This window comes from Ailuropoda melanoleuca, chromosome 10 (genome assembly GCF_002007445.2).
Source record: "Ailuropoda melanoleuca isolate Jingjing chromosome 10, ASM200744v2, whole genome shotgun sequence".
In the NCBI taxonomy this organism is placed as follows: Eukaryota; Metazoa; Chordata; class Mammalia; order Carnivora; family Ursidae; genus Ailuropoda; species Ailuropoda melanoleuca.
In genome coordinates this window covers 34563652-34587871 of record NC_048227.1, presented here as the reverse complement: position 1 = coordinate 34587871, position 24220 = coordinate 34563652, and the positions used below count along the sequence as shown (strand labels likewise).

The following is a 24220-nucleotide window of genomic DNA, read 5'->3' as shown; positions in this document are numbered from 1 at the left end:
ACTCCCAAATATATATAATCAGCCATTCCCCACAGCCCCAGTGCAGCAGTGCTTTCTGTCCACGGGTCCTGTCCCCATCCTTTAATAAAACCACCTTTTTAAAAAAAATTTTTATTTATTTATTTGACAGAGATAGACAGCCAGCGAGAGAGGGAACACAGGCAGGGGGAGTGGGAGAGGAAGAAGCAGGCTCATAGCGGAGGAGCCTGATGTGGGGCTAGATCCCATAACCATAACGTCGGGATTACGCCCTGAGCCTAAGGCAGACGCTTAATGACTGCGCCACCCAGGCGCCCCTAAAACCACTTTTTTGCACCAAAGATGTCTCAAGAATTCTTTCTTGGCCAATGACTCTGGACCTCACCAACTTCCAAAATGACATCACTGTCAGATTATGGGTTAAGGGAAAGAATACCATGTCCAGGCAGTGCACCCAGTCTTGCCCATCACAAGTGCGATCTGCATGATTATAACTGTTTATTTTTCAAAATTTATTTTATTTTTAAGTAATCTCTACACCCAATATGGGGCTTAAACTCACAACCCCAAGATAAGAGTTACATGCTCCACTGACTGAGCCAGTCAGCTACTCCCTGATTAAAGCTGTTTCTTAAACGACCAAGCCACCCAGGTGGCCCCCCCTTTTCTTAATGTCTCTCCCACCTTGACTGTCATCTCTGAGGACAGAGACCATGTCTGCTTTTCATTACTTTACCCTGGCACTTTGCACAGTCCTTGGCACACATTAGGCACTTCATGGATATTTCTTAAATGATGGGAACGGGGTTCTTGTTTGTTCTCAGCTGCATCTCGCATGCCCAGAGCACAGCTTAGCACACTGTAGGTTCTCAACCGCTATTTACTGAAGGAATGGATGGGGTATTTGCCTGGGAATGACATCCTTTGCTCATAAATAATAGGTGACTGATAAAACCTCAGAGGCGGAAGTGGTGTGGATGATGGGTTTTCTGAGAAACTCAACAGCTAACACCCACTGAGCTCATTTAAGCCTCAGACACTATGTGAGCTGCTTACCCTGCACCATTTTATCTCAGGAATCCTAGAAGGTGGGTGTTATTGTGCTACCCTTTATACAGAAAAGGAAATGGAGGCACAGAGAGGGCAAGCTACTGACCCAGGGTCACACAGCTGTTAGCAGATGAGGCACCTGGTTCTGAAGTTTGAGCTTACAACTTTTCCTGTACGTATTTACATCTTAAAGGGAAATACTACACAACGATTCATTTAACGGAAATACTGTTTTACAGTGGACATTTTTATCTTCAGCGAGGGGCCTATCAGGAACACACTTTTGACAGGAACATTGCTGGAGCACCTAAGATCACAGTGGGGTGAGTGTGAGCACTGACAATGGCGTGGGAGCAAATTTTGCCACCCCAAGATATGCCTTTTTGGCATACTGATAAGCTGGTTATTTTTAAGAAACTGCAGACACAAGGAAAGCTCTGAAAACAGAATTTACCTTTTTGTAAGTGTGTTTTCATCTCATTACCAGAAAGAGGGGGACGGATGACTCTAAATCCCTAGAAACTGTTATCAGTAGAGACAGCACGGACTTAAATCTACTCTTGTTTACTGTGCTTTCCCCAGTAACCTCCCTTAACTGACTCCCCACCCCCAACATCTTCTCTCCTCTTTAGCTGGAGATGGTATTTAGGGTGAAGGCTTAGGCCATTGCGGTGAGTTACTCAGTTTTCCTGATCTCTCTCACATAGATAGGCAGTATGCATGTTATTAAACTTTTTGTTTGTTTTTCTCCTGATAATCTGTCTCATGTCAACTTAATTTCCAGACCAGCCAAAAGAATCTTGCAGGGAAGAGGAGCATGTGCTGGCGGGACATTACTTAGACCCCTGGATGTACAGGACCAAGGCCACTGCCCAATGTCAACTGTAGAAGTTCCCTTTATCTACCACCGGATGTCATACAGGTCCAGGCCTTGGGGACCCCACACTTCTCAGCCTTGGTGAGCATCAGCATCCCTTGGGAGCTTGCCAGGGAGGCATGTCCCCAGGCCCCCCCTCCTGAGGGCTAAATGAGAATCTCTAGGGGCAGGGCTGGAGAATCTGCATGTTTGTTTGTTTATTTGTTTAAAGATTGTATTTATTTATTTATTTATTTGAGAGAGAGAGAGAGAGAAAGCACGAGAGTGAGGAGGGTCAGAGGGAGAAGCAGACTCCCTGCTGGGCAGGGAGCCCAAGGCAGCACTCTGGGATTGTGACCTGAGCAGAAGGCAAATGCTTAACTGACTGAGCCACCCAGGCGTCTGAGAATCTGCATGTGTAACAAGATTCCCCAAGCTGGTACTGATGTCGGCAGCCACAGGCCACACATTGAGAAACTCCTCTAGGAGGGTAGGGAGCCAGTGCTCGGTGTTTAGAATACAGGAAGTGAAGGCCCACCTCCACATCATATTAAATGCTCATGGAATTCATCTTCAGTGAGAGGCTGAGGTCTGGGGTGGGGGAGTGGTGAAGAGACACATCCATTGGTGTTTTTACCTCTTCTCAGTGCCCTACAGCAATCGTAACCCAAAGGTGTGACAATTCAAGTGGGTTCATCATGCAAATTTTTCTTCCCATGTCCCAGTTGGTATTAGGATTCGCTTTTCCTGAAAGTGGCTTATAAACCCAGATTTCTGCTAGAGGCATTGCCCTCCCCACCCCCGCCCCCAGTTTGGTCACTTAAACCTTCTAAAAATGTATCAATGTCAGGCTCCAGTGACTAATCCATCCCAAATGCAGGAAGGACAGGGGGTGAGGCATAATCCCCCCTAATCCGGTTATGTGCCACCCACCCCTCTCTAGTCTGCGTGACTGTCTTGGTAAACTTCGGTTTGTGACGCAGTGTGGAAGAAATCCTTGAAGCATATGGAGTGCCAAGTAGGTATTAAATTCTGGCCCTTGGTTCCTCAAGAAAACTAGCAACTCAAAAGCAAGTCAAACTTGTCAGTGAGATCCAGGACCATTTCTGTGTGCCTGACAACTGAAGAGCACTTTCAGGAACGCATTCAGGGGCACCAGCAAAGAGGATCAGACAGAGGAGACTAACTCCCCAGAGAAAGATTTAGAAGAACCGCTGCCCCCACCAGATTATTCAGCTGAGCACAGAAGGAGCTCAGAGTTTGAATTCAGATTGTCAAATACAACTCAATTGTCACCTAAGGATGATCTATTTTTCACTTCGAAGCAAAGCAAGATGATGGACTTAAAGAAACTTCCAGTCCAAAGGACTGGGTTTTTAGCTGAGTTTTCTACCCCAGTCTCCTTTTGACATGCATCTGTCCATAGCCTGAAATCTGCACCACAGACAGTGCCTGGACCCATAAATTAATTAAAAACAAAACAAAACAAAAAAGAACTCTCATTGACATGTTCAGATATACTCACACTGAAGCAGAACACGAGGGAGGAAGTTGTTACAAGCTGGGCATAAGAGAAAAGTTGACAAGTCAGCTCTCCATGCCCACTGCTTCAGGACAAACTCCCAGGTAATGTGACATCATCCCTCCTGTGGGGGGATAAGTGCCACTCACCTGGCACTTACTATGTTATAGGAATGGTTCTCAGTACCCCACAAAGATGATGGTCACAGCACTGCAAGTAATCCTGAGGCAGTTGCTGTAATTGTCCCAATCGTACTGATGAGGAAACAGAGTCGCAGAGACGCTAAATGATCTTGCCCGGGGACACAGAGCTAATTAGCAGGACAGCTGGGATTCGGACTCAGGGAGCCTGGGCACAGAGCCACACCATTAACCATGATGCCACACTGCCTTTCTGTAAAATGATGTGGCCATGAAAGGACGCGACATGGGACTGTAGAGTTCCTCGCACGGATATAAACATTTTATGAGCTGATCTTTTGTGACCACGTCTCAAGTTCGGTCTTGAACTTGAACTCGGACTTGAACTGTTACATTCAGAGACCCTTATTTCTCCCACCGGGAAGGGCGCAACAGTTGGGCATCTGAACAAACCGCCTTTAAGACTCAAGTTATGGGTCTCCTTGGAATTTGTGTCGTGACTTGAAACAGAGCCCTAGAAGTTGTCCCCACGGCTGAGAAACACGACTCAACTGCACTCTAAATTTATTCATCTGCTTCCATGCCTGGATCCCACGCCTGGATCCACCCCTACATCACCTTCCCTGGCCCTGCTCCCTGAGGGGATGAAGCTGGGTTGCTTTGCTAGTCTTTATTCTGCCGCCTCCTTGTCGGTATGGCCCGGGCACCCAGGATTTAAGGGAGGAAGGACTGACTAAGGGCGTCCGGCTTCTGTTTCATCTTCCAGTGGCAGGTGTGGAAACATGTGTCTCAGCAACTGCGGGTGGCGTCAGTGTGGACGGCCACAGCTCTCCATTTGCTGGGGGGTATTCCGCCAAGACGTAGAGGAAGCCCCCGAGGGCTGCCACAGCCATGGCTGTGTTGTGGGAGGAACAGCCGTCTGCAGAGAGAGAGTCCGCCCTGTGAACACTGTGTGGTGGCCACAGTTCCGTAGTGAGTGCTTTTCAGTTACTTCCCGGGCCAGCCAGATCCTGGGCCAGGAACCCATCCAGCAGTGCTGGCCACGAATGGCTCCCTTCTCCAGAGAAATGACCTCAGCCAGTTGGAGCCTCCTCATGGGACAGGTTATGTCTCCTCCCAATGACTTACTAATACAGGACACAAATGCCCAGCCTCCCGTCTCAGGAGGGTGACTCAGGTGCGATTTCCACTCTAGAGCTCCCCTCCCCTGGGATCTGACCTGAGACCACACCCTTGTCCAGCTCCTTCCCACCTCCCCTTGCTCTCAGGCCCTGTGTGAGACCTTCTAGAACAGCAGCCTAGTGCCCGTTTTTGCAGATAGGGAAACTGAGGCTCAGGTAGCAGAGCTGAGCTCCCCAGCCCTGGGGACTCCACAGCTCATTTCTTGACCTTGATAGCCTCCCTCATTGCTGCATTCGTCTTGCCCATCCCAGGCGACCCTGGGTACCTGCCTGACAGGAACCGCTTGGATGTTACTTAGTTCCCTAAACTCAAACTGGGCCACCCACCTTCTGTTTCTGAGCAGGTGGGAGGGAGCCAGGACTTTCCTCTCCCCTCACAGTCTTGGAGGAGGGAAGGACCCCAGCTAGGGCCTTTAGAGGGAGGGAGAATGCAGGTTTTAAAGAGCCCAATTAGCAACCCTAGCAGCTCACACTATCCTGTGTCAAATACCGTGGGGAGTGCTTTGCACAGTGATCTGATACTAATCCCCAACATCTCTATAAAGGAGGCACTGTTAGGTCCCTATCTTACAGATAAAGAAACTGAGGCTCAGAGAGGTTGAGTGACCCCCACAGTGAGGAAGAAGCAGCAGCAGAGTCGAACTCTGACAGCATGATTTCAAATCCTGTGCTCTAAATCTCCATGCTGGCTGCCCCCTGCTCTGCAGGTGTGCAGGGGGTGCGCGCCAGAAGGAAAGAAAGCACCACTCCCTCCTGGGCAGTTTCCTAGACTGTCATCAATCTGCAGAGGCCCAGGAAGCACCTCAGGTCTTTTTGCAGCTCCCTCTCCAGCCCTCAGGTCTGTCCTAGGGTCCAGATGTCTACCTCTAGGGAGCAGCCAGCTCTCCAGTGTGTGCACAGCAGACCCCCGACCGGCTGGCCATGGGTAGCCACAGCCCCCCGTGTCAGGCAGGTCTAGCCCAGGGCCTCTGGAAGTCTCCTGAGAACTTCTCTCCCCTCCCCAGCCTAGCCTTTGGATTTGTGCTTCCACTCCCTTCTCTTGTCTACCTGCAGGCAGATGACGAGGCTACAGTGGGGCTCATGGGCAGACGCTTAGTTACTGGGATCATTCACCAACATATGCTGGGCGTCTACTCTGGGAGCTTTCCGGCTTCTGTTTTGCAGTTATTTATTTTGTACTAATAAAAAAAAGACGAATCAGGTCTTCTCTTCCTTCTTACTCCCTCTCTCCTTCCCATATTAAATCTTGCATTTCTTCCCTTCTCAATATAACTATATCTGATTCTCAGTTTCTCTGCACTGGTGAACTGACCACATAATTTATCTTCTCAATCAGGACACTTTGGGAGTGAAAGTGGGCATTATTCATAACGGCTCCAGGACAACAGGTGTAAGCTGGGGACATCCGGACATGTGGCCATGGGGATTGCAGTGGCCACTTGCCTTTTGGCTTGAAGATTCCCTCCTGCTCTTTTTTGCTCCAAACCACAGTGCACTGACCCTTCCGAACTACATTTCCCAGGATGCCTTGCCCATCACCTGATTAGGTTTGAGCAATGGCAGACACAGGCTGAAGGAGGGCAGAAGACAGGGTATTTCTCCCCATTTTTGCCTCCTTCATGTCCAGCCCCTGCAGGCTCTGCTAACCCCACCTTGCTCCACAGTCCCTCCGGTTCTGCCTCCAGGGAGGGGAGTGGCTTCCTGCATCGGTTAATCTCTTGGTTGTCTCACTTTTCTGAGTTCATCTCTTGCAACACCTCTGAGAAGAGTTCCCTACATTAAATTCCCTCTGCCTCAAGTTCCTAGTGCTGGTTCTGTTTGCCTGACTTGACCTTGATGGAGAAGGGGTGATCTCTGTGATTTTTGGTAACACGCTGAAATTTCTTTTATGTTCCTTTCACTGGAGACAAGACCTCTGGACTCCCACTTCCTACCCTGCCCTCCACCTCCCTGACCCAGCCCTGAAAGGGATGGCAAGGCACATTTCCACTGAGGTCAGTCTGTGTGCAGCCTTTCTGGGATGTCTTGGTTTCACAACTGGAAGGCCCCCCCCGGGTATTTTCATTACCTGTAAATTGTTTTTCTCGCCTCTTCACTCTTCTCAAAACATGCTGTTGGCGTTGAATGGCTTTCGATAATTCTTCATCTTCAGCAGCTGGGAGGAGAGTTGAAAGGTGACCTTCTCGAGATGGATTTTCACACATTACTCACCAAACCTCCTCCTCTCACAACACCTGAAGCAACTCAGGTCTTCTCTTGAATCCGGAGGTTCTTCCAGAAGGTTCCTCGAGCACCTGTCTGCAGATCCTTACACACTGCTTAAATTTATCATCTGCTGATGTTTCTCCAGTTGTGGTCCCCCAAACACCCACATCAGAACAGCAGGAGGAGCTTCTTAAAAATGCGAATTCCACAGGCCCACCTTCTACCTGCTGCATCTCTGTAGGTCTGGGGGCCTGAGAATCTTCATTTTATCAACTCCTTTATTTTAAAAACAGACTCTCTTACTTCAAAAGCTTTGCCTCCTTGAGCATCCCAGCTTCAGCATTTACTGGGAGCCTCGTCTGTACCCTGCACAGGACAGGTGGTTTCCCACATATTACATCTACTCGTCACAGCTCAGGGAGGAGATTATTATACTCATTTATTTACAGATGAGGAAGTCAAGGCTCAGTAAGGTGAAGTGACTTACTGCGAAGAGGACCAGCTGCCCAGTATCACACAGCTGGACAGGGGCTGTGTCCTCTCCGCCTCTGCTTCTATGTCACTCGCTTCAGCCATCTCCCCTGAATATTCCCACCCAAAGAACCTTCTTCCATATTCTTTTCTCATCCTGTGGTCTCTTCCACAGCTCTTATCTGAACTTGCAATTAGCTCACTTATTGGTTAATTTAGGTGGTTTCTGCCTCTTTTCTTCAGGGCCCCAGTATTCCCCAGAGTCTAGAACAGTGTTCTGGCACAGAGCAGGTGCTCAGGGAACACTCACTGAAGCAATGGATTTGTTCATGCAGGTGCAGGGGGCCAACACCTTCCAACAAGACTGTCTCCCATCCTGCAAAGTTTTGGCTCCCAAAGGTCCAAGTCTATTTCCATGTGTGTGTGTTCACATGTGTGTTTGCATGTATATACGTGTGGCAAATCTCTGTCTGAGCCACTAGGACCACTGTATCACCTTTCTTCACTTGGCCTAGAAACCCAGCCCCCCACCAGCCTCCCGCTCACAGCCAGGGTGGAAGTGCAGCTCACCTGGCCTCCCGAAGCATCCTTCCTGTGGCTTCTGCCAGTTGAGAATGGCCTCCAGCCACTGGAGCTTGTAGAAGTCCAAGAAGCCACTGATTCCACAAAACATAACTGGAAGCAAAGACAGAGGACCTTCTACAGGCCTGCCGCCCAGGCCCACCTGCTTCCACTGCCCAAGGCTGCACAGTGCCACCAGCCTCCTCCCACTAGGGTGAGGCAGCACCAGGAGATGGGTGCTCAGGGCAGTGTCTGGAAGAAGGCAGCTCCCAGGCTAGGTCCTGCCTCCCATTTAGGGCCTTCATGGGAGTCACTGAAGAGTTAGGGTCAGTAGAGGGATCTAGACACTCATGCCAAGGAGCAGCCACTCAGAGACCCCTTTCCTGTCTCATCTCAGAGGCTTCAAAGTCTGTTTGCCAGTGAGCTAGTTGGTCAGTTCAGAGCTCCATCGCTGGGTCAGTCTTTGGGGGCAGGAAGCAGTCACATCATGGCAGAGAAAATATAGGATGCCCAGTTAAATATGAGTTTCCAAAAAACACAAATGCAAATTTTAAAGCATAAGTATATCCCAGGGGGTGTTTAGGATATACTTATACTAAAAACATATTCCGTTTATCTGAAGTTCAAATTTACTTGGGCGCCCTGTATTTTTATTTGCTAAATCTGGCAGCCCTACTGTGCGTGTGTGTGTGTGTGTGTGTGTGTGTGTGTGTGTGTGTGTACATGCACCCTGCATTAGGCACACCCCTCTGCTTTGTCCCTAGAGAGTAATGCCAGGGCTCACTGTTTTCCATGAAGATGTCCCGGGTGGGGTAAGCGTATCCGATGGCCTCAGCTCTCTGGTTCAGGTCCATCATGTTGGCACAAAAGAGGTTCATGTAGTGTTGGCTCTGGCGGAACAGTCCGCCTGTGCATCCCTTCTGAGGGGAAGAAACAGCCGGGAGGATGGGTGACAGACCGGCACGCTGCCACAGGGAAAGACTTGTAGTTCTGAGATGGTCTGGCAGGTGGTTGCCTTTGGGGCAGGTCTTTTCCCTTTTCCCAGAATTTCTTCCCCATCTACACCCCTGGACTGCTGGGGGCTCTGTCACTGGGGAGGATCAGAAAGAGCTGAGTTTAAGTCCCACTCAGGAGCTGTGTGACCTTAGCCAGCTAAGTTAACCTTTCTGAGCCTCGAGGGTCTCAGCTACAGGGAAAGGGCGATGTGTCTGGGAGCTGCACCAGAGGTGCTCACTTGGATGGGTGGTATCATAGCTAGGAAGTGCCTGACACAGGCCTCACACTATAGCGACTTAGCCATTAGCTGCTGTCGCATTCAGATTCCAGGCTAACCCAGCTGGCTAGCTTCAGTGCTGTTCAGAAGTGTGGGCCATGGATTGGTCTCAGGGACAGGACAGGAGATGAGAAGGGGATGTGGCAATTTCTGTAACACTGTGTCAGAGTAGCTTTCTACCTGTCAAATCTAATAATCAAAATAATTTTCCTTGTAATTTGATTTTTATTGTATTTATAGAAACACTAGAAAGTGACAGCTTGCAAATAAATAAAAAAAATTTTTTTTTTAAAACCCTAAGCAAAACATTAAGTACCTTCTCAGCTAAGAATTTCTGCACATGGATGAACATCTTTCAACAGAGATAATGAGCCTTATCTTTATCCATGAGGAAATATATGTGTTCAAAAATTATTATCGTGGGGTGCCTGGGTGGCACAGCGGTTAAGCGTCTGCCTTCGGCTCAGGGCGTGATCCCGGCATTATGGGATCGAGTCCCACATCCAGGCTCCTCCGCTACGAGCCTGCTTCTTCCTCTCCCACTCCCCCTACTTGTGTTCCCTCTCTCGCTGGCTGTCTCTATCTCTGTCAAATAAATAAATAAATAAAATCTTAAAAAAAATTATTATCGTTATTTATCGAAGTTTGAGCTCTTGGCTTGGAAGAGCATTGGGTGCTGCAGAGGTGGGGGTNGCGTGATCCCGGCGTTATGGGATCGAGCCCCACATCAGGCTCCTCCGCTATGAGCCTGCTTCTTCCTCTCCCACTCCCCCTGCTTGTGTTCCCTCTCTCACTGGCTGTCTCTATCTCTGTAAAATAAATAAATAAAATCTTTAAAATAAATAAATAAATAAAATCTTAAAAAAAATTATTATCGTTATTTATCGAAGTTTGAGCTCTTGGCTTGGAAGAGCATTGGGTGCTGCAGAGGTGGGGGTGGGGCTGGTTTGTCTTGGTTTGGTTTTCTGGAAGCTGCTACGGACCAAATGTTCTAAATCCTTTTCTATTTGTTATTGTTTACTGAGTTCTAGAAACCCAGTCCCCCACCAGCCTGAGTTCTTTCTGCTGCTTCTCTTTTACTCTTTCTCTCTGTTTTCCTGATGCCTACGATCCAGTTCAGGACACAAAGCTCTCTGTCCAACTAGAATCCCAAATCCTCCCTAGTTTGGTTCAATGTGATAGAAGACAGATGGCAGGCTACTCTTACTTCTCCCTCCTGATGTCCAAAGCGCAAGTCCAAAAACCCGCTTATTTTCCTGGTGTGTAGCATAAAAACCACACTGCCACAAGCCCCTTTGTATCTTTCTCTCTCCTCTGTGTCTGTGGCTGGCCCATGAGGGGCACTTACCATTCTGGCCGAGAGGAAGAAGAGCAGCTGGTGGGACAGGCAGTAGCCGGAGCAGCCAGGCTTGGTCATGAGGGTCCTGCAGGAGTCCGAGAGCCTGCAGGGCTGACTGTTGTCTGTCCTGGGGAAGAAGGTGTTTGGGTCCGAGAGAAGGGTGCCCTAAAGGAAGCCTGAGGACATGGAGCCTTCCCTGGTCCCCCTTCCCCCACTAGTTATTAGAACCCCAGTAAGTTCTAGGCACCCAGCTGTGCACAAGGGGTTGCTGGATAGAACACGGGTGTACTATGTCTTGATTTGTTAAATCAGTACCCCAGCATGGGGGAGGTGACCCTGGAGTTATCCTGGGTTGGGCAAGCTCCAGGAGGCTGAGACATGCTATTGCTCTGTGGGAACCCCAAGTACAGTCTTTCCCAGCACTGCCCTACACAGCAGTTCTCTGAACCTAGAGCTGATTCAGGGCTTGCTGCAAGCCCACTGCACAGGAAGATGAAATGGTGAGCTTAACTAGGCTCTACTCCTGCTTGCAGAGACCTACAGCCCAGTGAGCGTGGCAGAACCCTAGACAAATGTAAATTGTACTTATGGCTACCAGTGGTGCTAGGAGAGCCAGCCTATGATGGGAGGTCAGCCTTGTGCAGTGGGGTCAGGGAAGGTTCTGGAGGAAGGATGCTGGAGGTGGCCCTGAAGTGTAAGCAGAGTTACTTCAGCAGGGGGGTGGGGTGGGGCAGCATTGGAGGAGGCCCACAAATGGCAGCCCGGCACAGGCAAAGGTTTAGAAGTGGGACAGAGTAGGTCCTTTTGAGAGTCTGACAAGAGCCCCAGGGGCTGGACTAGAGGGGCCTGGAGACCCGGAAGGACAGCAGGAGCTGGGGCTTTGTTCTGAGAACAACAGGAAGCTTCACACAGGGGCGGAATGCTCAGATGTGGTTTTTGAAAGGATCCCTCTGGTATGAGAGACCAATGGGGTGTGTGGGGGGGGGACTGCAGGAAGCGGGGTGGATGTCTGGACCCAGCTGGAAGTCTCCAGTGGAGGTGGGGGCAGCTTAGGTGCAATGGAGGTGCGAGAGTTTGGTGTCAGGGTGGCTGGGAGGGGGGTGGCTGTGCCTGGTTTCACACAGATCCTTGGGGATTTGGAGAGTGAGTGGGACACGAGGACAACAGAAAGCAAGTGGTTTTGGGTTTTTGGGAAGGGGGGCAAGTGCAGGGGGCCCACCCTGTTCCCAGCAGCTGCACGAGACACGAGTCACTGCGTTCCTCTGAGAAGGAGTCCTATGGCTCAAACGTGGGGTAGACCATGGAGGCATCTGTGCTGGTCCAGGCATGTGGAAGCTTCCAGAACCCAGGCTGGATGGTCGGCTGGAATTCTGGCAGAGAGGTGGGGTGAGGGGAAAACATCCAGGAGCAGTGGGCCATGCCTTGCCTAACTGAACCCAGGCTCCTGCAGCCCAAGCCCAGGAACTGGGTGTCCCTTCCCCGGGTAGTCCTGACCATACACAAGCCTGCTCAGGGCTCTGAGCCTTGCCTGCGGGTTGCACATTATGTTTGAAACACATAGAAGAGGAAGCTCCTCTTATAAAAAGAGTTTATTTTCTCGTTTTTTTTTTTTTTTTAAAGATTTTATTTATTTATTTGATAGAGAGAGAGAGAGACAGCCAGCTAGAGAGGGAACACAAGCAGGGGGAGTGGGAGAGGAAGAAGCAGGCTCCCAAAGAGCAGGGAGCCTGATGCAGGGCTTGATCCCAGGGTGCTGGGATCATGACCTGAGCCGAAGGCAGACGCTTAACAACTGAGCCACCCAGGCGCCCCAAGAATTTGTTTTAAATCAATAGGAATTGATGGGGCGCCTGGGTGGCACAGCGGTTAAGCGTCTGCCTTCGGCTCAGGTCATGGTCCTGAAATCCAGCCTCCCATTGGGCTTCCTGCCCAGCAGGGAGTCTGCTTTTCCCTCTCTNTTCTTCCTCTCCCACTCCCCCTGCTTGTGTTCCCTCTCTCGCTGGCTGTCTCTATCTCTGTCAAATAAATAAATAAAATCTTTAAAAAAAAAATAAATCAATAGGAATTGGGGTGCCTGGGTGGCTCAGTTGGTTGGGTGTCTGCCTTGGCTCAGGTCATGGTCCTGAAATCCAGCCTCCCATTGGGCTTCCTGCCCAGCAGGGAGTCTGCTTTTCCCTCTCTCTGCTCATGCTCTCTCTCTCTCTCTCTCAAATAAATAAATGAAACCTTAAAAAAAATAAATCAATAGAAATAGTGTTGGGATAGGCTTTGACCAAATCCACTGCAACCCATGAAAGCATGAGATATGCAAAAAGAGTTAGTTGACTCCTTCGGTTTGGTTAGAAAGTGGAGCTCTTACAAAACAGATGCCAAGCAGGGTACCTGGGTGTCTCAGTTGGTGAAACGTCTGCCTTCAGCTCGGGTCATGATCTCAGGGTCCTGGGATGGAACCTGTCATCGGGCTCCCTGCTTGGTGGGGAGTCTGCTTCTCCCTCTCCCTTTGCCCCTCCCCAGAGCTGTGCTCTCTGCCTCTCTCAAATAAATAAATAAATAAATAAATAAATAAATAAATAAATAAAATCTTAAAAAAAACCCAAAAAACCCAAAACCAGATACTAAGGGACTTCTTTAGGGTGACACAGGTTGGGATGGTCTTAAGGGCCAGGCCTGGGAGAAGATGGGGGACCTGGAGATCAGAGGTAGGGAGGGTTGGGGTGCAGTTAGGTGTAGCCAGGCTGTTGTCTGAGAACGAAGGGTGTACTGGCTAACCATCTCCCCATTCACTCCCACACACCTGACTGGGAGCTGGGAGTCTAGGAGGCTGGGCAGGCATGAGGGGCTGCTTTTATAAGTCGTCTCCCTCTAACACCTACAGGAATGATTCACACCAGGCTTACAGGGTGGGTCAGAGAGATATTGGCAGGATGCTAATATTTGGTGCACAAAGGGCTGAATTACTTTTGAGATAGCCCACTCTCTGGGACAGACCAGACCCTCCCCTCTGGTCTAGGATGAAGGCTCTCAAGCCTGCGGTAAGCTGAACAAGGGGAGGCACGTTCCCTACTCCCAGACCACCGCCCCCTTCACTCCACCACTCCCTGTGTGGGTGGGAGAGGTCATCTCAACCTGGTCAAGGATGACCAAACACTCCCCAGAGTCAGCCTGTGGTGTGCTTGGCCCACGGGACTCAGTTGTTTACAGATTGTCCCAGACCCTCCCTCACCAAATCTCACCTGGCATGCCCCCAGGAGGAGTGCCCCCAGATGCTATGTTCCTGAAGAAATGGGATTCTACACCCTGCTGTTACCTCTTAAGTACTTGGGGTCACTCAGCCTGAGATAGAAGATGGATCTGTGAAGGAGAGGTGCCAGCTTTTCTGCCAGCTTCCCCACGCGCAGGCTCAGCCGTTGCAGCTGGGGGTCCCGGGCCCACTTTTCCTGAACACCTTTTAGCTGCACTGCAAAGGAAAAGACTTCATTCATTCCATCACTTGACAAACCATTTGGACAGGAAAAATTATCCTAACTGCCTCCTCCAGTTCCCTAGAGGAAAGAATTGGCTGAGCTTATTGGAAATTAGGCCTTGTGGGGCTCAGCTTGGTGACAGGGGTGGGGTCAGTTTGCTGGAAGTTGGCAGCTAAGAGTTTGATTTCTGGAAGTGGGCCTGAGTTCAGATCCTGACTCTAATACTTTCTTGTGGGTGACCAGAGAAAGATGTTTAATTTCTTTCCATTTTACTTTCTTCATCTATAAAATGGGGGTAATGATGGTCCTTATTTCTTGGAGTTGGGGGCTGTAAGGATTAAATGAACTAATGCATAGAAAGGACTTAGCATTGTCCACAGTGTAAAGTAAGCACTTAATAAAGTTTAGCTGTAAGTATTAATCAGGGAGATCTAAGGTTTGCTGTACAGGAATGAGGAAGGGATTCAGATGCTGGGTAGAGAGCTGCTATGTACAGTTGAGCAGGTTGTACACTGCACAAGGGCAGCATCTACTCCTATCACGGTTTTTTTTTTTTTAAGATTTTATTTATTTATTTGAGACAGAGAGAGAGAGAGCACGAGCAGGGGGAAGGGCAGAGGGTGAAGGAGAAGCAGGCTCCCCACTGAGCAAGGAGCCTGATGTGGGACTTGATCCCTTGACCCTGGGATCATGACCTGAGCTGAAAGCAGACGCTTAACTGACTGAGCCATGCAGGTGCCCCCTATCATGGGTTTCTATATGTATTAAGACAATTTTCCAGCAGATGGCAGGCAAGTGACTTGAGGAAGAAGACATCTTTTTCTAATTTTCACACAGGTGCATTTTGGACTAGCAGTAGCTCTGCAGGGTTGGGAGAAAATGGTGATGGTGGGGAGATAAGAAGCGGTCAAGAGAGCAGATGTGAAAGAAAGCCTCAGCACAGGGCTGAGAGGGTGAGAGTTGTTTTTTGCTTCAGGTAGAGAACTTTGATGGGGAGGGCAGATGAGGTTTAAGAGGGTGCTAAGCAAGTCTTGTTGGGGCGATGGGCTCTGTAGTGGTCTTCTTCAGGGTTCGCTCTCTCCCTGCACTTGAACCTAGGCTGTCTGCTTCTGAAGCCTTGTTCCAGACTGCCTGGCTTCACAGCAGATGGAGAGTACTGTGCAGGCACACAGAAGGGGTAGCCAAGTTAGCAGTGAGGTGCACCCAAGCTGGCCTCATGGTGCTATTTCTCCCTGCCTGTGTGGCTGCTGCTGCCACCTTCTGGATCATCCTCCTGGCTGGCAGAGGCAGCTGGAGGGACCCTTTGTCTCTTAGGGTCAATGTCCACTTGTCTACCCCACGCAGAAAGGATCTGGGAGATCAGCAGGTATCTTGTTGTGACTGGACGCCCCAGAATGTGAACCTCTTTTATCTGTCCGGGGAGGTTGAGAATAAAGATAGGACCCTCACAGCGAGTGCTGTGGCAGCCAGCTGGTTTTCACACCCTTTCAAGCCCCTCCTGCATTGTATGGGGCTGACCCTCGAAACCAATAAGAAATTGGGGAAATGATGGTGTGTGACCTCCAAAACTTGGTTGTAAAAGACGTTGAGACTTCTACCTTGCTCTCTCTGAGGCCACTTGCTCTGGGGGAAGCTGGCTGCCATGTTTCAAGGGCACACAAGTAGCCATATGGCGAGGTCACATGGTGAGTAGCTGAGGCCTCCAGGCATTTGCCAGCACTAACTTGCCAGGTCTGGGAATGAACGGGCTCCCCTGGCCCCAGTCAAGCCTTCAGATGATCACAGTCCTGGCCGACATCTTGACTCCAACCCCATGTGAGACCCTGAGCCAGAACCACCCAGCCCACCTGTTCCCAGATTCCTGACAAACAAACAGTGAGATGGTAACTATTTTGTTGTTTTATGCAGCTAAATTCAGGGATAAGTTGTTATGCATCAGTAGGCTATCGCCAAGGGATAGGGCAGAGCTGTGGAGAGGAAAGGAGGGGGTGGCCCTGGTCTAAGGCTGTTGTGTGGTGTCGGCTTGGGCCACCGCTTCCCTCCTTCCCAGCCACCTTGACCCTTAGTGATTCAGGCAATGGGTGCTGAGTCAGACAAAGCAGGGTTCTAAGCCCACCGCCTCGCTTGCTGTGTGACCTCAGACATTCTCTAAAGCCTGTCCCTCCATTGGTAAAAAGGGGATCATCATAATGAACTTACTTCAAGGATTGTGGGGGAAGTTGGCAAAATACCCCACGTTAGTGTTTACATTGTGCCAGTGCTTAGCAGGTACTTAGTGAACCTTATCTTTTATTATCTCACAGACCCCAGAAACCACACAGCCAAGGGAACCACCTGCCTTTCCCTTTTCTCTCCATAAGGAAACAACAGGTCCGTGGGATGGCTGCTGACAAAAGCCTGTTGCCTTGTTCCAGGCCTTGTTTATTCAGCTGCTGCATGGATGGAGCCCAGTGCTGTGGCTGACATCTAGGGTGGTCAGGAAAGTCAATGCAATGCCCACCCTGCCCTCAAGGGCTGTTAGAGCAGGTGGATTTCAATACTAGACCCCTGCCTGTCAGCTGTGAGGCCAAGGGAGGTTACTGAACCTCTCTGTGCCTCAGAGCCCCACCTGCAGAGAGAGCTAAACAGAGCACTTCCCCCTCTGGGCTGCTCAGGGATTACACGCAGCCGGTACCCAGGTAACATCAAAAGGCACAGTTGCCAGGCCACATGCTGTGGCATTGTGGGCCCCTTCCTTTCTTAAAAAAATGGATTAAAGAGTATGTCCTACGACTGGTTTAGTATAAAGATGGATATGTTGATATTATATATTAGAGCATTCTCTTTGACTTTAAAGTTCATTTTTATTCCTTCTGACTTTAACAGAAATCAAAACCGGGAGCCTGGGTGGCTCAGTTAGTTAAATGTCTGCTCAGGTCATAATCCCAGGGTCCTGGGATTGATCCCCGCTTGGGCTCCCCACTCAGTGGGGAGTCTGCTTCTCCCTCTCCCTCTGCCACTCTCCCCTTGCTCATGGTCTCTCTCTCTCAAATAAATAAAAATAAAATTTTAAAAAGAGAGAAATCAAAACATCAAAATAATCAAAACATTTTCATGGGCCTCTGAAAGTGTCCTGTGCCTAATGGCCTGTGTTAACTACTATTACTCATTTCTAGAGACATTATAGGAGAGGGCCGGGGTTAAATGGAGACCCTGGTCCTAGCCTGAGTGGATCTTGGATCTTGGGGGTCTCCAAGATGCCGCCTGGGGGCTCAGGAGTGTGGGGAGGACACAGGGAGGCCAGTCATGGAAGCAGACCTATCCCAGAGCCCCTCCCCCTGCTAGGACCTGGAGTCTAGGTGGGCAGTGGGTGGCAAGCTGCACTGGCCACCCAGAGTGGGTGATGGGAAAGGGGGGCCAGCCAGAGCCCCAGGCTGATACCAAGTCAGCCCTTTGTCACTATGGTCAAGGTGGCCTTTGGAGAGGGGCTCCCTGCCACCTAAAGTGTGTGTTGGGTGGTTCCGTGTTTGCCTTGGTCTATTGCCAGCTCCTTCTAGAGGATCTTATATCCCTGAAAGCTGAACAAACACTTGGCTCTTTTCTTGGAGCCATCAGGTGGTTTTGGTTGGAAGTGGGGGGAGTGGAGTTGGAGCCCGATCTTGAGGGTTCCTGGTTTTGTCCATAGCCACCCTCCCATCAATGCCCCTTGAAAGGGCACACACCCTCTGCCCATCTTGTTCATGACAGATCGGGACCAGCAGTGTCAAATGAATCACTTCCTCCCAGGAAAATAATAATTTCCAAATCTTTTCCCATGTGGTTTCTGAATCCTTTTTGCTTCTAAAATAATTGAGTATAGCAGGGCCCCAAGACACCCAAAAGGAGCAAGCTTTCCAGTAGAGCAGGGAGGGGACTGGCTGAGAACTGGCCAGTCCAGTGGAATGCGAGTGCACCCACCTTCCAGCACCCGGAACCCCACCACACCGTCCAGGTTGATTTCAGGCAGCCTCTTCTTCAGGAAGGAGGTGGCTCTCTCCAGCGCCGAGAGGATGAGGCCCATGATGGTGGCCTTGCCCTCTGGGGTGTCCGGTGGTGCCAGCGAGGAAGGCTGCAGAGGTGGTGGTGTTGCCAGCAGCAAGAGCAGGAGCAGGAGCCCTGGGCTGGACATGGCTGGGCCTCTGTCTGAGGCTGGTCGAGTGTTTCAGCCCCGGGCAGCCCGCCCCCACATACCCTCCTCCTGTCCCTTCCTCCTTGCCCCTCCTCTGCAGAGCTGGAGACAATTGCTGGGCAGGGCTGACCCAGCAGCCTGCGGTGGCCTGGGCAGAGGGCCATGGGAAGGGCGGCTGGAGGGGTCCGCCTGCCGGCCGGGGGGGGGGGGGGGGGNGGGGGGGGGGGCGGGGCACAGCAGTCAGGCCAGCCCTGGAGTGGAGCCAGCTGGCTGCAACCTCCCACCCTTTCCTTCTCATTCCTGATTCTCCAGGCCCACGGGCTATATCTTGGATCTACTAATTGCAATTATACTCCAGAAATCTAAAAGCACGGAAATGTAAAGGGTTTTGCTTTTTTTTTTTTTTTAATTAAGTTTGGAATAAGCTTGTTTGAAGGCACATCTACCAGAACTGACAGAAGATTCCTGAGGGCAGCGCCTGCCCAGTAGAAATAGAATATGAGCTGCAAAGACAAGCCACATGGCCACTTAAAAATTTTCTAGTAGCCACATTTTATTTTATTTTATTTTTTTTTTTAAAGATTTTTTATTTATTTATTCGACAGAGATAGAGACAGCCAGCGAGAGAGGGAACACAAGCAGGGGAGTGGGAGAGGAAGAAGCAGGCTCACAGCAGAGGAGCCTGATGCGGGGCTCGATCCCATAACGCCGGGATCACGCCCTGAGCCGAAGGCAGACGCTTAACTGCTGTGCCACCCAGGCGCCCCAAGTAGCCACATTTTAAAAAGTAAAGAAAAGCAAGAGAAATTAATTTTTTTTTTTAAAGTAGGCTCCACACCCAGCGTGGGGCCCAACAGTGGGCCCAAACTCACAACTCTGAGGTCAAGACCTGAGTTGAAATCACGAGTCAGATGCTTCACCAACTGAGCCAGACAGGCGCCCCAGGCGAAATGAATTTTAATGATCTATTTTATTTGAACCAATGGATCCAAAACATCATTTCAACTTGTAATCAATATGAAATGATTAACTTTGTAACTTCTTTTTTAACATCAGTTTTCTCAAAGGAAGTCCTTGAAATCTGGCGTTTTACACTTGAGGCACATTTCAAAACAGGCTAGCCTCATTTCAAGAGCCCAAAAATTACATGTGGCTGCTGTATTGGACAGTGAAGACTTAGAGCCCTTCTTTGGCTCATTCATTGTGAAAGCATATCTGTTTCCCTGCAGAAATTTTTAAAAAACATTTATGCATTTATTTTAGAGAGCGAGCTCAAGCGGGGGGAGGGGTGGAGGGAGAGGGAAAGGAGGAGAGAGAGAGAGAGAGAGAGAAGCAGACTCCCCACTGAGGCCCCAAGCGGGGGCTCGATCCCATGACCCTGAGATCACAACCTGAGCCAAAACCAAGAGTTAGATGCTCAACCAACTGAGCCACCCAAAAGTGCACCCCTGCAGAAATTTTAATGTTGGGGGCACCTGGGTGGCTCAGTCGTTAAGCATCTGCCTTCGGCTCAGGGTGTGATCCCAGGGTCCTGGGATCGAGCCCCACATCAGGCTCCTCCACTGGGAGCCTCCTTCTTCCTCTCCCACTCCCCCTGCTTGTGTTCCCTCTCGCTGGCTGTCTCTCTGTCAAATAAATAAATAAAATCTTTAAAAAAAAAAAGAAATTTTAATGTTGGTTTACTGGGTGCTGCCCTGAACCTTGCTGGATGGTTAACGTGTACATGCGCCATATTGCCTTTCTTAAAATCCAAAACATTCTGAATGTAGAAACATCTGGCCCCAAGGGCTTCAGTTAACAGATTACAGATCTGTAAAAAAAAAAATAATAAAAATACCACCACCAAAATGTGCACCTTGACGCTCCTTATGGGCATGCTGTAGGTCAACCATTTAATTTCATTCTTGTCCCTCCCTCCCCCACCCCCCGCAACCATGAATCTACTTTCAGTTTCTAGGGACTTGCCCATTTTGGACATTTCACAGAAATGGGGAATCAATCCGTACGTGACCTTTTGTGTCTGACTGCCTTCATTCAGCATAACGTTTTCCAGGTTTGTCTATGTTGTAGCATGAATCAGGACTTCGTCCCTTTTAAAGGCTGAACAACATCCCATTGTGTGGCTAGATCACATTATATCCTATCCATTCATCAGCTGATGGACATGAGTTATTTCTACCTTTCTGCTATTGTGAATAATGCTATATAATAAACATCTGTTTACAAGTTTTTGTTTCAAAACCTGTCTTCAGTTTTCTTGGGCATATACCTAGGACGCAGTTGCTGGATTCTATGGTGACTCTATGTTTAACTTCTTGAGGAACCACCAAAATATTTTCCGCATGGGCTGCACCATTTTACTTTCCTATCAGTGATTATGAGGGTTCCTTCCCCATGCATATGTTTTTGTGTGTCATTTTAATATTGCAGTTATACCATATATTTGTGTACTGTATCTATATCTGTGCCTTTTACATAGAGCTAAGTTTCTTTCCCCCCCAACAACCATTTTTTACCCCCTTGGGTGTGCCATTGAGAATGAAATGTTCCAGGTGAAGCTTGTCACTATCGTCACTTCAGTTAATCCTTACAACAGCCTCTGAAGTGGGTCCTATTTTTTTTTTTTTTAAGATTTTATTTATTTACCTGAGAAAAACCAAGAGAGTGAACACAGAGGGAGAGTGGCAGGAAGAAGCCGACTCCCCACTGAGCAGAGAGCCCAACGTGGGACTCGATCCCAGGACCCTGAGATCATGACCAGAGCCGAAGGCAGACGCTTAATCTGACTGAGCCATCCAGGCGCCCAAGTGGGTCCTATTCTTATCCCCTTTTATAACTTAAAATCTGAGGCTCTAGGGGACAGGGTAAGTGACTTATTGTGACCTAGTGTCTCACAGCTAGTATGAGGTGGTGTAGGAATTCCAACTCTGAGTCCATATCTTAACCATCAGGTGATCCTGCTAGGGTTCAACCTCCGGTCTCTGGAAGGGGTAACAATACCCTCCTGACCTCTCAAAGGACTGACTTTCATATGTAATGTATGTCAAGTGGGCAGGCAGGACAAGCAGGGCTGGCTGAGCTCTGACACATCCCTGGGTGGTGATGCATCTTGCTCCTTTCTCCCTAGAGAAACAATCCCAACTCCTTTGCCAACCAGGGTTTCATCTTCTAGACTATGGCATTTACTCTTGGTTTGTCATAACCATGGCACCTGGTCCTTAGCCTCTCAGATCATCAGAGCAGGAGGGGCTGTCTGAGATGGGAAGTCCCCTCTTTTAATTACAGGTCAGAAAAGCCAACTGACGGAGAGCAACTTGCTCAAGATCATGAAACCCACAAGGCTGAGGTCTCCAGATCCCAGCCGCATCCCACAAGAGGGCGGACAGAGTGGGCAGGGTGTGTACTCCAGCCTCCCAGCCTCCCAGCCCCCGCACCTGCAACTGAGGGACTAAGGAGGCTGCCCTCGGTGTCTGTCTGGCTATCCCTCCCATCTGTCCATATTTACTCATCTTTCCTTACCCTCTTTAGCTAAATTTTCAAGCCTGCCTCTGTCACATACTCACTAATGGTGTGATCTTCAATGTCCTTATTGGTAAAAAAAGGACTCACAAGGCTATTGTGAGAAGCAAATGAGACACGTGCCAAGTCTTGAGCTGGGCTCTAGGGACACCGGAAGCACATCTGCAAGGGGCTGCCCTGTCTAGGCTCTTATCAAAAGAGGAGGTGCTGTTTTGTTTCTTTGTCCAGTGCATGAGTGAGTGAAGCAGCTTGAGGGCAGTGAGGGTGGCTTCACCAAGATGCTCTCAATGTTTCTCAGCAAGAGGACTCCTTTCAAAGTTAAAGGGCTATCACACGCACACACACTAAACTCTTAAGTGCGACTAGTTTAGGAGGTAAAATGAGAAGGTTAGTGGGACAAATTTTCCTTCTTAACCACATATACTTGAAATCATTGTGTTTTTTACTTCCTTCTTTGCCCTTTCTCCTTTCTCTTTATAAACGTTTTATTCAAGTACAACATACATCCTGAAAAATGAACAAGTCTTCTGTTTAACGAATTTTCTCAAAAGGCCCACACCCACCTCATCAGCACCCAGATCCAGAAAGACAACACGACCAGCCCTATTCCACCAGCTCCACATTGGCCCCCTCCCACTCACACCCCATCGTCCAAGGCAGGTCACTCTCTTGACTTCTAACAGCAAAGGGTAGTTTTTTGTATTTTTAAGATTTATGTATTAGAGAGAGAGAGAGAGATAAAGAGACCAAGCACACAAGTAGGGAGACAGGCAGAGGGAGAGGGAGAGAGAGCATCTCAAGCAGACTCCCTGCTGAGCACTGAGCCCCATTCCAGGCTCCACCTCCTGACCTCACCGGGCATCAAGAGTCCACGCTTAAGGGACTGGACTAATCAGAAAGAATGATTACCCAACATTTGCAGCAACATGGATGGACTGAAGGAGATTATGCTAAGTGAAATAAGTCAAACAGAGAAAGACAATTNAGTGGGAGAGGAAGAAGCAGGCTCACAGCAGAGGAGCCTGATGCGGGGCTCGATCCCATAACGCCGGGATCACGCCCTGAGCCGAAGGCAGACGCTTAACTGCTGTGCCACCCAGGCGCCCCAAGTAGCCACATTTTAAAAAGTAAAGAAAAGCAAGAGAAATTAATTTTTTTTTTTAAAGTAGGCTCCACACCCAGCGTGGGGCCCAACAGTGGGCCCAAACTCACAACTCTGAGGTCAAGACCTGAGTTGAAATCACGAGTCAGATGCTTCACCAACTGAGCCAGACAGGCGCCCCAGGCGAAATGAATTTTAATGATCTATTTTATTTGAACCAATGGATCCAAAACATCATTTCAACTTGTAATCAATATGAAATGATTAACTTTGTAACTTCTTTTTTAACATCAGTTTTCTCAAAGGAAGTCCTTGAAATCTGGCGTTTTACACTTGAGGCACATTTCAAAACAGGCTAGCCTCATTTCAAGAGCCCAAAAATTACATGTGGCTGCTGTATTGGACAGTGAAGACTTAGAGCCCTTCTTTGGCTCATTCATTGTGAAAGCATATCTGTTTCCCTGCAGAAATTTTTAAAAAACATTTATGCATTTATTTTAGAGAGCGAGCTCAAGCGGGGGGAGGGGTGGAGGGAGAGGGAAAGGAGGAGAGAGAGAGAGAGAGAGAGAAGCAGACTCCCCACTGAGGCCCCAAGCGGGGGCTCGATCCCATGACCCTGAGATCACAACCTGAGCCAAAACCAAGAGTTAGATGCTCAACCAACTGAGCCACCCAAAAGTGCACCCCTGCAGAAATTTTAATGTTGGGGGCACCTGGGTGGCTCAGTCGTTAAGCATCTGCCTTCGGCTCAGGGTGTGATCCCAGGGTCCTGGGATCGAGCCCCACATCAGGCTCCTCCACTGGGAGCCTCCTTCTTCCTCTCCCACTCCCCCTGCTTGTGTTCCCTCTCGCTGGCTGTCTCTCTGTCAAATAAATAAATAAAATCTTTAAAAAAAAAAAGAAATTTTAATGTTGGTTTACTGGGTGCTGCCCTGAACCTTGCTGGATGGTTAACGTGTACATGCGCCATATTGCCTTTCTTAAAATCCAAAACATTCTGAATGTAGAAACATCTGGCCCCAAGGGCTTCAGTTAACAGATTACAGATCTGTAAAAAAAAAAATAATAAAAATACCACCACCAAAATGTGCACCTTGACGCTCCTTATGGGCATGCTGTAGGTCAACCATTTAATTTCATTCTTGTCCCTCCCTCCCCCACCCCAGCTAACCTTTTTATACATTTTTTCCTGAACATTTAAAAATGACAGCTTTACTGAGATATAATTCACATACCATAAAATTCGCCCTTTTAAATGTACAATTCAGCAGTGTCTTTCAAACTAGATTCACAAGGTTGCTCAGCCACCACCATTGTCTGATTCTGAAACATTTTCGTTCCCCCCAAAAGAAACCCGTCCCCATTAGCAGTCACTCCCCCCCCCCGCCTCCTCAACTGCCCAGCCCCCCCC

The 24220-nt window shown here is 49.1% G+C and overlaps 1 protein-coding gene and 1 long non-coding RNA gene across 3 annotated transcripts in view; one reads left to right on the top strand and one right to left on the bottom strand.

Moving 5' to 3' along the window:
* The first annotated feature begins 515 nt into the window (after window positions 1-515).
* Window positions 516-24220, top strand: part of LOC117804177 — a 26731-nt gene continuing 3026 nt past the window's right edge. The window contains exons 1-3 of one of the 2 annotated variants that reach the window (XR_004628503.1): window positions 516-1067; window positions 1269-1352; window positions 1814-3012. This is a non-coding gene — a long non-coding RNA (uncharacterized LOC117804177). Of the gene's footprint in view, window positions 1353-1813; window positions 3013-24220 lie in introns of those variants that run through there. The other variant, XR_004628504.1, reaches the window with a different exon arrangement.
* C10H16orf89 (chromosome 10 C16orf89 homolog) lies at window positions 3159-18203 on the bottom strand. Its single transcript, XM_011231506.3, is given in 8 exon segments — window positions 3159-4466; window positions 6797-6883; window positions 7975-8079; window positions 8750-8885; window positions 10587-10704; window positions 11797-11947; window positions 13885-14034; window positions 17978-18203. Coding segments are annotated over 8 exon segments (1122 nt in total). The 5' UTR covers window positions 18189-18203; the 3' UTR covers window positions 3159-4302.